This window comes from Vulpes lagopus, chromosome 19 (assembly GCF_018345385.1).
Source record: "Vulpes lagopus strain Blue_001 chromosome 19, ASM1834538v1, whole genome shotgun sequence".
NCBI lineage: Eukaryota > Metazoa > Chordata > Mammalia > Carnivora > Canidae > Vulpes > Vulpes lagopus.
The window spans coordinates 8333657-8347726 of NC_054842.1; the positions used below are offsets into that span (position 1 = coordinate 8333657).

Here is a 14070-nt window from a genome sequence, read left to right on the forward strand (position 1 = left end):
TTTCGCTAAGATTTCTGGCTCCTTTTTTTGTTTCATGGTAGAATTGCATCTCCCTATCCCTCGTTACTCATGGCCATGGCAGTTACTTTGGGCAATGAAATGCGAACAGAAGGAGCCCTTCTGTTCCTTGGGTCCCCCTTGCCCCTACCACCACAATCTGCATCCCTGAATGAGGATGATAACAAATGTAGCCTCTGCTGTGCTCCCTTCGGCAGCACATATACAAATGTAGCCTCTGCTGACCAGAGATAGACATGAAGTGTGTGTAAGAAATAACTTCTTTATGTAATCTTCTGAGAATTTAAGATTATTTCTTACTCTAATTTAATCTGTCTTGACTAATTCTTAATTTCTCCTCTAATTTAATCTGTCTTGACTAATTCTTAATTTCTCCACAGTTGAGTGGAGAGGGCATTTTACATATTATCCAAAGTTGTGGGCAGCCCCGGTGACACAGTGGTTTAGCGCCGCCTGCAGCCCAGGGTGTGATCCTGGAGACCCTGGATCAAGTCCCACATCAGGCTCTCTGCATGGACCCTGCTTCTCCCTCTGCCTGTGTCTCTGTCTCTCTCTCTCTGTGTGTCTCTATGAATAAATAAATAAAATCTTAAAAAAAAAAAAAAAGAATTCAAAGTTGTTCTTGTGATCTCCTTGTCCTTTTGCCTTAATTGCAGCCCCACATGGACTCTCAGGCACCTCATACACTTCTGTCCTCACTACTTTGTTATGTTTGAAATTAGGGTGAAGGAGCAACTGAGTGTCTCAGTGGGTTAAGCATCTGCCTTAGGCTTAGGTCATGAACCCCAGGGGTCCTGAGATCTAGCTGTATTGGGCTCCCTGCGTAGTGGGAAGTCAGCTTCTCTCTTTCCCTCTGTGCGCTGCCCCCCCCAGCCCATGCGCTCTCTCTGTCAAATAAATAAAAGCTTTTTTAAAAAAAAAAATCTAAAAAAAAAAAAAAATCTGTAGTGAAATAGATGTAACATGGAAGTTACCATCTTAACCATGTTTAAGAGTACAGTTCAGTGGCATCCAGTACACTCACACTGTTGTGCAGTCATCACCACCAACCATCTCCAGGTGAACAATCACCCCATTTTTTCCTTCCCCCAACCCCTGGCAGCCACCATTCTACCATCTCTGAATTGTACTATTCTATGTATACCTCATGTAAGTGGAATCATATAATATTTGTCTTTTGTGACTGGCTTATCTCTCCCAGCATAATGTCCTCTGGGTTCATCGATGTAATATGTGTCAGATTTCCTTCCTTCCTCCCCTTTTGAGGCTGAATAATATTCCACTGTCTGTATCTACCACATTTGTTTATCCATTGACTGGATAGCACTTGGGTTGCTTTCACTTTTGGGCTGTTGTGAATAATTTCATTCTCAACATGGCTGCATAAATATCTGTTTGAGTTCCTGCTTTCAGTTCTTTGGGGTCTGTACTCAGAAAGGAATTGCTAGGTCATATAGCAATTCTATTTTTATTTTATTTTTTTATAAATTTTTATTTAAAAAAAGATTTTATTTATTCATGAGAGATATATATATAGAGAGAGGCAGGGACACAGGCAGAGGGAGAAGCAGGCTTCATGCAGGGAGCCTGACATGGGACTTGATCCCGGGTCTCCAGGATCACACCCTGGGCTGAAGGCTGCGCTAAACCACTGAGCCACCTGGGCTGCCCTATTTTTAATGTTTTGAGGAATCATCTTACTGTTTTCCACAGTGGCTGCACTCTTCTCTATTCCTACCTGCACTGCACAGGGTTCCAGTTTCTCCATATCAGTTCATTGCTTGGTTTTCTTTAACCTTTCTGTTCTTATTATAGGTAATTATGTATCTGGAATTTGGAAACTGTTCTTTTGAAATATTGCTAATACTTAATGTTAACATTTTCTTTTTGTTGTTGTTTTTTAAGATTTTATTTATTCATGAGAGACACACAGAGAGAGAGAGAAAGAGAGAGGCAGAGACATAGGCAGAGGGACAAGCAGGCTCCATGCAGGGAGCCTGACGTGGGACTTGATGCCGGGTCTCCAGGGTCAGGCCCTGGGCTGAAGGCGGCGCTAAACCGCTGAGCCACCTGGGCTGCCCAATGTTAACATTTTCAAAATTAATCTTAACATTCTGTTTTTCTTTCAAAATCCAGAACCAGAGTTACAGAGTTACTTTTTATTTCCTCTGTGTGATATAAACGAACACAGAATTATACTTCTTTTTCTCTTGATTTTGTTTATATAATATCAGCTATTAAGCCTCTCTTGTTGCCCTTTCAGTTTTATTCTCTTTCAACTCTAAATTTTAGTATTTTTACCCATCAATTTGTAATTTTGAATATGTTTAATTTGACTTTTTACTCAACATCGGTCTTTTTCCCCCTATATTACATACTTAATATTTATAAAAATATTTCAAACACACAAAATTAAATATATATATATAAAATATCTGTGTTGGTTATAAAGCTTCACATCTGTTTTGAAAAGCATGTCAGATATGTTAATGTATCACTGGTTAATTGTCTTTCTTTTTATGTAATGGAAGGTTCCCAGAAAAATGGAGCTTTTGTAATTTAGTATTACTACTTAAATCTGTATCTTGGAGGTGCTGTTTTATTGGGCAAAGTGAATAGAATAGATGTAATTAGAAATAAATATGTGAACTAGTGTTATATGGGCTTTAGTGTGGCTGAACTTGAAAAATCTGTGCTAAGTGAAATAAGCCAGATACAACAGAGTGCATACATTCTGTTTATATGAAAGATCCAGAAAAGGCAAACTGATGAAGTCAGAATGTAGATCAGTGGCTGCCTAGGGCTGGGTGTGGCAGCAGAAGTGAAATGTAAATGGGCACCAGAGAACTGAGTTGATGAAAATGTTCTCAAGTTAGAGTGTAGTAATATTTGCACAAGTATAAGTTTTCTAGAAACCATTGAATTGGATACTTAGAGTGGATGAATTTAGTGGGATATGAATTACACCTTAAAAAAGTTGTTATAAACAAAAAAACCTAGTAGAAATATTTGGCTTCCATTTGAAATAATATTCAAGAGAGGTAGAGGTGTGCCAGTGCACTACACAGAAACTGCTTTGAAAATGTCACTCCGGGAGGCTCTCCTTGCCCGTCAGCAGACTTGCTTCCCTTTCCATTCAGCTAAAGCAGCACTGTCTGGTTTTTTACAGCTATTTTCAACAACTGATCCCGTGGGTACTTTACTCCAAGTTCCAGAACAAATTTCTGCTCATCTACCTCAGCCAGCCGGGCACATGCCTACACAACCAACTCCCGTCTCTCCCCCACCCCCGGCAGAGCCAGCAAAAACTGCTCAGGTAAAGCAGGAGTGCACTTTCATGGTCGGCCTTCTGGGTAGATGGAGACAGCAGAAACTGATGTTGTGGTGGAGTTTAAAACAAACTAGAAATTCTCTTCTCACAGTTTTCATTGTATGCAGGTAATAGAGCTTTTCAAGGATCACACAGGTTTTCAAGCAGCAAGATAAGTTAGTGATGGAAACATTCCAAACATCAGAAATTTGGGGATATTCTCATCAACTTTTTATGAGATCAGTATTACATCTGCAGCTGACCAAGTTCGTCTTGACACTAGGATTGTCAGTTCTGTTTCCTTTTTGTTCAGTTACACTTGTATTATAAATACATCTCCAATCCATGATTTTCTTTTATTACTCTTTTTTTTTAAGATATTTGTCAATTTTATGAGCGTTGATTTTATTGAAGTGATGGAATATCTATAAATGCACATCATTTGTCACACACAAATATCATTAAATCCTCATACACTGAAAGCAGTCAAGGGAATAATGACCCCACTGTGAATCACTCCCTGTTGTCCTTCTGGAAACTCCAGATACTGTGTGCATCACGTGACCTTATGCTCCATGGTTGGAGTGAGGTTTCCAGAGTCTGTTCATTTATTAAATATTAGAGAGTTCATTTTTTCCCCCTAACATTTTAGACTGAAAGAGGTAAAGATGGAAGTTCTGATTTTTTTCTTTTGCAATCTGATGGTGGTCTGCCTTTGGAGACCTGCTCTGAGAGCTTCTGGGTAATCATGGTGTTGACTTCATGTCACCTTTTTATCGAATGCAAGCTTCCCATTTCTTTCCACCATATCCAGAAAGATACAGTTATCTTATGAAAACTGATGGAAAGATTAGATTCACTTTATAAAAAACTTCAGTAGAATGTATATTCTCTAGGAAGCAAGGGATACCTTACACTTTTCAGAGAGGATTAGTTTAGTCATTAAAAGACTTGGGACCTCCAGGCTAGGTGGATTCCTAAGGGGCAGCTGGTTTAGATCTTACCTTGTATATTGCTATATGATACACTGGCAGAATTTTTTAAAGGGAAAAAAACAGCTATATTGTTTTTCACCCTTGTAGAGGGAAAGAGGCATCTGAATAATACAAAATACAAATGTAGCTTGTATGGCATTTCATGTGGGTTTGAGAATTTTCTTTCTAATTGTGCTTAACTCAGGCTGACATCTCTTATTGCTGCCTCGAAGTGCATCCTACCATAGCAAGAAATGTCCCAGCAACTGATCTGTCCTCACTGAGAGATGAAGAAATTGCTACCACGTGGATGTTTCCTCTGCTGATGACCATTAGTCACCTCATGCTTAGTAGTTTATACACTGACTTTATACCTTTTGATGCTTTTTTAGACTCTGCCTTCAGGAGCAGGCTCACAAGAGACCAAGATCCCAATCAGCCTAGTACTCAGATTAAGGTAAGTAAACACCTTCTGGTTACCTTTTGAATACTCTAAATATGCTGTTTTCTCTTTGAAAGTGACTCTTTTTTCTAATAGTCTGTGCCTGAGAGTAACCAGCAAGATTCTTTGCCGTCCAGTATCAAGGGCTGGGCATTGCAGGGATGCAATACTGTTGTCCTCATAGTCAGTTGAGTGTCTGACTCTTGGTTTCGGCTCAGGTCGTGATATTAGGGCTGTGAGATCAAGTCCCATGTCAGCCTCCACACTCAGTGGAGTCTGCTTAACATTCTCTCTCTTGCTCCTCCCCCCTTCTAAAATAAATAAATAAATAAAATCTTTAAAAAAAAAAGAAAAAAGAAGTAATAGCAACAGCACAAGGACTTGGATGTTAACTAGTGTACACATTCTCTTAGCTGTTTCTCCATTAATGATTTTTTCCAAACAACTAGTTTAGGTTCTGTAATTGAGTATGGTCTGTAATTGAGGAATAGTTTTTAGGGGAACAGCACTTGGTTGGCTTATCTGAAGATTAGACCTTTAATTTTGACCATATATCATGGGCTCTCAGATCATCTGACCCAAGAGTGGAGTGCTTTCTGATTGTGATAGATCATATTAAGGCCTTGTTCTTAAAATGATGAAGGGAAAATCCTCTAAGGATATAATTGGTCTGTTTCTCTGTTTTACAGAAAATGTTCTAAATCAGTGGTTCTTGCTGGGGTCATATAGAAAGGCTCTGACAGATTGCTCACAGGAAGTGCCATAGGTGGCAATCTGCTCATTCTAACCCTCTCCTTTTGCAGGTAGTTAGATTAAGATTGCAGAGCATTCTTGTTAGATTAGCAATGGCTGTTGTATTCTAATTTGGTCTCATTCTATTCATAAAACAAAGTTATCACTTAAGACAACTCAGATCTTCTTTAACTATTACTATATAATTCCAGTATTAAAATAATTTAATTCCAGTTATCTTACGGTGTTTCAGTTGTACAATACAATAACTCAACAATTCTGTATATTACTGAGTGTTCATAGTGTACTCTTGATCCCCATCCCGTTTCACACATCCGCCTTCCCACCTCCCCTATGCTAACCATCAGTTTGAATAGTTAAGAGTCTATTTTTAGGTTTATCTCTTTTTTTCCCCCTCTGTTCATTTGTTTTGTTTCTTAAATTCCACATGTGAATGAAATCATATGATACTTGTCCTTCTTTGAGTGACTTCCTTTAGCATTATACTCTCTGGCTCCATTCACATGGAGCAAATGGCAAGATTTCATTCTTTCTTATGGTTGAGTAATATCCAATTGTATGTGTATACTGCATCTTCTTTATCATTCATCAGTCGATGGACACTCGGGCTGCTTCTGTATCTTGGCTATTGTAATAATGCAGCAGTAAAAGGTGTGCATGTATTCCTTTGAATCAGTGTATTTGTATTTTTTGTGTAAATATCCAACTGTGCGATTACTGGATCATATGGTATTTCTGTTTTTAACTTCTTGAGGAATTTCCATGCTGTTTTCCACAGTGGCTGCACCAGTTTGCATTCCCACCAACAGTGTACAAGGATTCTATTTCTCCACGTCCTCACCAACACATGTTGTTTCTTGTGTTGTTGATTGTGATGAGAGTTAGGTGATATCTCATTTGATTTTGATTTGTGTTTCCCTAATGATGAGTGACGTTTTCATGTGTCTGTGTCTGTTGGCCATCTGGATGTCTTCTTTGGAAAAATGTTTATGTATCCTGCCCATTTTTTAATTGGATTATTTGGGGTTTTTTGGTATTGAGTTGTATAAGTTCTTTTATTATTTTGGATACTAGCCCTTTCGTATCCTGTATCATTTTAATTATACCTTCCTGTGCTCATGCATTTTCCTCTTAGTTTATTTGATATCTTAGAGGGACTAAAGATGGGAGTAGGCATATAAGAATCTCCTCAAAAGCATGAGGGCTTTTTGTTTTTGTTTTTGTTTTTGTTTTCATGAGGGCTTTTTGTTTTGTTTTGTTTTTTCTTAGTTTGTGCTTTGGTGGTTTTTTTTTCCCTATTTATTTATTTCCGTAATCAACGTACAGTGCTATATTAGTTTCAGTTGTACAATTCAGTGATTCAGCAATTCATTTCATTACTTGGTGCTCATCACAATAAATGTACTCTTAATTCCCTTTACCCATTAGCACCAAGGTTTTATATTGATTAATATAGAGTACATAAATTATATAGAGTACATAAATTACGGAGTAATTTATGAGAACATAAATAATAGAGTACATAAATTAAAAGGGTTGTATGACAGTTAGATGGTCACTCCTAGTAGTTTGCTTTGAGCCCTGAAATATGAGCTCATAGAACAGATCATATGATCTGTGGGAATAGAATGGTCTTTCTTGAGTTCTTTCCTATTAAATGTTGGCAAAGTCAATATGCATAAATCTAGAAATTTATTTTACACATTGTTTTCTTTTGTAGGAATTCAAAAAAAGAACTAAATGATATTCGATTCGAGTTCACTCCTGGGAGAGGTGAGGTATCAAAAACATTAAAAACAAAATAACTTCTAATTTATCATTTTATGAAATGTATTGTGATGTTTTTGTCCTTTAGATATATTTTGCTTTTAAAAGATGAAAATGTTCCTGGTTTAAAGGGTTTGGGTGACATATGAATAAAATAAAAAATTCAATTTACTACTAACCTCATTTTAAAACCTAGTATAATATAGACAGTAATGAATGTAGCTGTAATTTACTACCTGCTGTAGTAGGCCAGGCATTGTGCTAAGCTTTCTATCTCATTAAATTCTCAGAATAGCCCCCTAAGGAAGATTATGTCCCCATTGCATAGATGCTGAAACCATGGTTTAGAGATAGGGGAGGTAACTTCTTGTCATTCACACAGCTGGAATCATATCTACACCTGTCAGGGTGCAGAGTTCTCGCTCTCATCACTGAATATGGTTGTCCTTCTCCATGACAGGACAAGGAAAAAGTAAGACTTCCCGGCTATTCTCCCCAGGCCAAAGCTGAGTCCTATCAAGCATTGTTTCTGGCCATGAACTTCTCCCTGGGATGAGGCTTGTTTCTTTGTTGCCATTGTTACTCAGGATTCAGATTTGGGAGGTGGCCAGCAGCCAGTACATTTGTCCTGTGTGCCATGCTCATTCTTCCTGCTGTTTTGGTATCATCAGCGACTGAGTATGATAGAGAACAGATGCAGATGTGGAGAGGTGTATCTGTTTCACTGTTTAAAACCAGGAAGAGTCTCATCTTAAACTAATTCAAATCGCTGGTCATCTGTGCAGATGTGTACTCATCCACTCTCCAGAGGTCCTCTTGTTCCTTTCAAGGGCTCAGCCCTCAAGAAGCAGCCTCACTGAGTCAGTTGGAGATTAGATCAGTTAGGGATGCCCTGTCCTTGTCTTTTCATTTCTGTTACAACCATTGATCAGATTGTAGCACCTAAAATTGCTAGATATGAAGAAAAGCCCACCAGAATAAAAAAGAAAATGCCTTTAGCAAAAAACTTGGGGTATGATCTCCAAAGAGAAGAGATTACAATTTTTTTCTTTCAAGATGTACTTGAAAAGAAATCATTCCAAAAAAAAAAAAAAAAAAGAAATCATTTCAGTGTACTAGCCCTGGAGATGTTGCATACTCGCCATCACATCTCAGAGCTGATGTGGCTCGGGGCCAGGGCTGCCCTCAGAATGGGACTTTCCTCTGAAGCATCACTGTCAGCTGTAAGTTATCTTTACAGTGAGCATCTGATACTGGTCATCTGATTGGTAGAGACCTAAGAGAATTTCCTACTTGAGGTAAGCCCAGTGGTTGGAGAAACCTTTCTGTGGGAGGAAGACCCCACCAGCCTCCTTGGTTTTGTGGATTTAGGAGCTACTGTGGGCTTGGCAGTGCCACCAACCACTCTAAGAGTTAGCAGTGACATGCGTGCACAAGAAATGGAGCACCTTCTTCTTTGTCCTTGCAGATACAGCAGAGGGTGTCTCTCAGGAACTCATTTCTGCCGGCCTGGTTGATGGAAGGGATTTAGTAATAGGTAACTACTTTGTGCTCTGCCCTGTGCCCCCGTGTCTTTGTCTGTGTATTTAGGACCTAGAGAAGCAGACTTTGATTCCATTGAGCAGATCTCACAGGTCTTGGAATGGTCTTGGCCTCACTGAAATAATAGGTATTGGAGACAGTTTCTCATAAAAATAGAAAAATCTCATTTTTGAGTTTGCTTTGTGACTTCCAGTGATAGTAAGTGAAAGCTGGGAAACTCTAGTAGAATTGATGACGTGTTACAAGTTAAACTTAGCCATATCTAATCCATTTTGGAGGGTGAAGCTCAGCCCTTGTAGAGTTAAGAGGTAAGCAAAATTCATTAGAGGTTTATTTCTATAATAATCAGAAAGTAAGAAAAGGCACAGTCGGGCCATGGGTACATGTTATTTGAAGGGAAAAACTCATTGTGTAGGGCCAGTCAGCAAAATTTTTCTATAAAGAACCAGATGGTAAATAGTTTAGGCTTTGTGGGCCATACACTGTCTCTGTTGTCTTTTTTTTGTTTGTTTTAAGATTTTATTAATTTATTCATGAGAGACAGAGAGAGAGGCAGAGATGTAGGCAGAGGGAGAAGTAGGCTCCATGCAGGGAACCTGATGTGGAACTCGATCCCGGGACTCCAGGATCATGACCTGAGCCAAAGGCAGACACTCAACCACTGACCCACCCAGGCGTCCCTGTCTCTGTTGTCTTTAAACCATTCTTAGCCTACAGCCAGACTAGAAAGAAGCTGCAGGCCAGATTGCCCATTCCTAGTTTTTGGCTTTCTGGCTCATGAGTAGGCAAATCCTACCTCTCATATGTCTTTTTTTTTTTTTTTTTTTTTTTTTTTTTAAGATTTTATTTATTCATTTTACAGAGAAAGATCACCCAAGCAGGTTGAGCGGCAGGCAGAGGGAGAGATAGAAGCAGGCTCCCCACAGAACAGGGAGCCCAGTGAGATGCAGGGCTTGATCCCAGGACCCTGAGATCGTGACCTGAGTTGAAGGCAGACACGTAACCGACTGAGCCACCCAGGTGCCCCCTTTCACCTGTGTGTCTTGCCCCAGTTAGTACAGCATCTTAAAGTTATTTTGATCATGATTCCAGATTTATTTTTGCTACTTAGAGTTGAATTTAAAAGATAACTTTTGTTTGCAGAGTAATTTATCTTTCTGCTTCCATTTTGGTTGAACATAGACCATTCTAAGCTACCATTTAAGTTTTTAAAACATGATAGAAAGTGGACTTACTTAGTTTCTCATTATGTTCTGTTTGTATGATTACAGTGGCAGCGAATTTGCAGAAAATTGTGGAAGAACCTCAGTCAAATCGATCTGTCACTTTCAAACTGGTACTCTTCTTTTTTTTTTTTTTTTTAAAGATTTTATTTATTTATTCATGAGAGACACAGAGAGAGAGGCAGAAACATAGGCAGAGAGAGAAGCAGGCTTCATGCAGGGACCCCGATGTGGAACTCTATCCCAGGACTCCAGGATCATGCCCTGAGCCAAAGGCAGACGCTCAACCGCTGAGCCACCCAGGCGTCCCTCATCTCTTCCTTCTTATTAAACTGTTCTTACACAGCAGCAGCCTCTGCAGACCAGCTTCTATATTCCCTGAGTGATGAGAATATTAAAATATGGCGGATTGTGTTCATTTAGCTTCCCCAAGGCCCTAGGCCAATGTCTCCTTTTGAGTGACCTCACGTTCTCTCTCCATCCCAGGAAGCTTGCTTCCTACCCCAGGCCCTTGACTCTTCTCAAGAGAGAGTATTAGCCAGTCTGACTCCAGCTTTGTACTCAGCCCCCAACTTTTCTGGAAGAGACAACTTCATCTGTGTCCTCTATGTATCCCAGGGACCTGTATCCCACTGTTTTCCTTCCCACAGTCCTTATATCAGTTTTAATTGCTACCTGAAGTTTTGTTTACAAATAACCACAGCTTCTCATTTTGTTTGGTTCTTAGGCATCTGGTGTTGAAGGCTCGGATATTCCTGATGATGGTAAACTAATAGGATTTGCCCAGCTCAGCATCAGCTAAACCACAGCCTTGGAAGAGGCGGCCTAAGGAGATTCCATACATGCGTATCTCTGTTGCTTCTGTTGGCCTAAACCCACTACTGCCAAAGAACCCAGCAACAAACCTCCCGGCTAGGAGCTTTAGAGGTCTTTCTTTATGTTCTTGCCATCATTCCCCCGTTTTCCCACAGAGAAAGAAAAGTTGGATCACCAGTGGCCAGCATCCCTTCAAAGAGTTCCGTTAGTAAACTTAACTGCACATGTTCCCTATCTTCCTCCATCTGAGACAGGAAATGTGCCTCCAAGCCCAGGAGGGAGAACTGTCAGCTCATCTTGCCTTACTCCAATGGTGGCGCTGGGTGGAAAGTAGCAGCTATATTGGGCTTCCTCATCTTGCCTGTTCTCCCACACCTGACAGGATGTGGGCATATTGGGATATCTCTTTACCACTGAAGTAGCAATTAAAAATTGATTGTTTATCTGGAGCCCAGAGAATTTAATTTAGTGATTTTTTTTTCTTTTTCTTTTTTTAAATCTGATGTGAATTCTAGCAACCTTTGTTAGGAAAAAGCACAGCCTCAGAAGGAGGCAGCCTAAACTGTGTTCTTGTTTTGTTCGTTTCTAAGCGTTTTGCTGAAGCTGCTCTCAGGCACCCCTCTTCATCACTCCCTCCAGAAAGGGTTGCTAGCCTTAACTTCAGCTGGTGCAAAACATCTGACTGTAGTCGAACTTCAGCCATCAGACCCTTCAGAATGGAACTTTGGACTGTTTTTAGTGAAAACACCAAGTAATGGCGTGTAAAAGTGAATTTCCCCAGCAGTGGTTTTGAACAGGAAAAATTGCAACTCATATCATTGTGGAATAATTTATTCTCGGATCTTAAAAATTCAGTTGAAGAAAAATTGCTCCTTAATCCTCCCATGAAAATTTGCCTGGCCTCCACGTCATGAGGAAATGCAAGGCTGAGCTTTCTACAGCAATAAAGGAGACTCACCAGGCCAGCGAGGCCTGCCTTCCGCCCCTCTCCTGCACTGACCCTTTGGAGAGGGTCCACACTTCTGTGCGCTGAACCTGACCCAGGATGGAAAGTGAAACCACATGTGCCCTGACTTAGGATTTATGAGTAGACAGTGTTCATTTGATTTTCTATAGAAATAATATAAATTATTCTTTGGGTTTAAAAAAGAGCACTCATAATGCAATATGTGAGTAATCGGTGGGGCCGATTTTCTTTCCTACTGTTTTGCAGTCAGCATCTAACTGCAAGTAGCCCGAACAGTTTTTGTATAAGAAAGGGACACTCAATCTGGCCTTAAAACGACACACAAAGATGGGCTTTGGCCTCACGGAAAGGGGAGAGCTGCCTCTTATAGAATTGCTAAAGCCCTTTCCAGCACTGTTGGTCTGTGAATAACAAGATTGCTTTGTCTAGTTTTCTCTTGGAGCATCTCCGGAAGCTTTCCCCACAACTCTTGTTTCATTCTAAGCTTGTAGTTTTAGTCCTGAGCTTTCTTCCCCTTCCCTGGGTGCAGAGGCATACTGAGTAAGGAGTGGGTGTTGGGGAGGAGGAGGGGGTATGGGTTTGGGGTGGCCATTGAAAGGAAAATAGATGAAAGGATCTAAGATCAAAGTCCAGGGTCCCAGCAGGGTAGGTAAAAATCAGGAGCCTGCCAAACCTAGAGAGGGAAAAGAAGACTGATTAGCTTGCTGGAAAAATATTTATCTTTTTCTTTCTTTCTTTCTTTCTTTCTTTCTTTCTTTCTTTCTTTCTTTCTTTCTTTCTTTCTTTCTTTCGAGAGTAGGAGGAATGGGGGGGCAGGCAGGTAGAAATAAGATGTGAAAGAGAGATAGCATCCTCTTTGGCACAGGACTAGTGGCTTACCTTTGAGCCCATATTTTGGTTTCAAGCAAGCTATCATCATCTACTTATTGATAAATCCAAGGGGTGATGGCATCATTCTGTTCTAGCATTCTATTCGGAGGTGGTCTGGAGCCGAGGCTGGGTGTTAGCAGCAACCCATTTCCCTGTTCAGTTTCTCCAGCCAGCCACTCTTAAACTGCAGTGGAACAGGCATGCCAATAGAAGTGGGCTGGGGCTTTCTCTTTTCTTTTCAGTTCAGCTTTTGCCCTGCTGGGAATTAGGAGCCAGACACCAAGCCCCAGCACAGTGTTATTTCTTCTTCCGCGTGATGTATGGTGGACTCCCTGTGCTGACTTAAGCAGTGATGCTGAGGAAATACGTGAACAGAAACTTCCCAGGTTGGACAGCACGCGACTTAGTGAGCGACCTTGCTTCTCTCCAGGAGCAGTGGCTTAGGGTGCACCTCTGTCTCTAGGTCCCCAGGATCCCCAGGTCCCTTGGGGTAGAGACTAATTTAGCACAAGATAACATGTGCCAATGTCATTTGTGAAATGTATGGTCTTATTCTAAGTGACTGATGGATTTGTTTGGGGTTTTTGCTTAAGTTTTGAACCAAATCCTAGAGCCAGCTGATACTATTTAATAATCTGAGGATAGAATAATGGTGTATCAATAAATGGAGGTTTCTCCTATGATGTCTGGTAGATTATGGAAGATGTAAAATATTTTACCTCCCCCTTCCCTTTTTTTGACTTTGTATTTTGCTGCATGTTTCCTTCATTTTTAATCAATAAAGAGTAAATTGTCTGTGGCGGTGTAAGGATTCTTTACTCCAGTGCTTGCTGGTGGGGAACAGTGAGGAGTGGGTCAAGGAGTCACTACTAACTTAATTTTTCACACGAATGGACAAAAACCAAAGTGCACCTAAATTAAAAAAAAAAACTGTGTGTACTGATCTACGAATTATTAGAACAGCTTAAATCCATTGCACAGATGGGGAAACCGAAATCCCAAAAGGGAAAGAGAAGATATGGCCAGGGAAATTTCATAGGGTAGGGCATGAGACTCCTTGTACTGATCTTTCCTGTTTGATTCTTTTTTTTTTTTTTTTTTTTTTTTTAAGATTTATTTATTTATTCATGAGAGAGCGAAGAGAGAGGCAGAGACACAGGCAGAGGGAGAAGCAGGCTCCATGCAGGAAGCCTGATGTGGGACTCGATCCAGGATCCCTAGGATCACACCCCGGGCTGCAGGCAGCGCTAAACCGGGGCTGCCCTCCTGTTTGATTCTGCTTATGCTGTTGGATAGGGGAAAGAGGCCAGACTCAAGCTGTTGGGGTCCCTTTTGGAAAATTCAGAGCAGGGCTGACCTTGTCCCTGTTTGTCTTTGATATTGAAATG

General features: G+C 40.4%; 1 protein-coding gene across 2 annotated transcripts in view; it reads left to right on the forward strand.

Annotated features, from left to right (window-relative positions):
- Positions 1–13477, forward strand: part of OXSR1 (oxidative stress responsive kinase 1) — a 90056-nt gene extending 76579 nt beyond the window's left edge. The window contains exons 13-18 of one of the 2 annotated variants that reach the window (XM_041733847.1): positions 3188–3334; positions 4695–4759; positions 7218–7270; positions 8733–8801; positions 10078–10142; positions 10757–13477. In XM_041733847.1, coding sequence (XP_041589781.1) covers positions 3188–3334; positions 4695–4759; positions 7218–7270; positions 8733–8801; positions 10078–10142; positions 10757–10831 — 474 coding nt within the window. In that variant the 3' untranslated portion in view covers positions 10832–13477. The remainder of the gene's footprint in view (positions 1–3187; positions 3335–4694; positions 4760–7217; positions 7271–8732; positions 8802–10077; positions 10143–10756) is intronic. The other variant, XM_041733848.1, reaches the window with a different exon arrangement.
- The last annotated feature ends 593 nt before the right edge of the window (positions 13478–14070 follow it).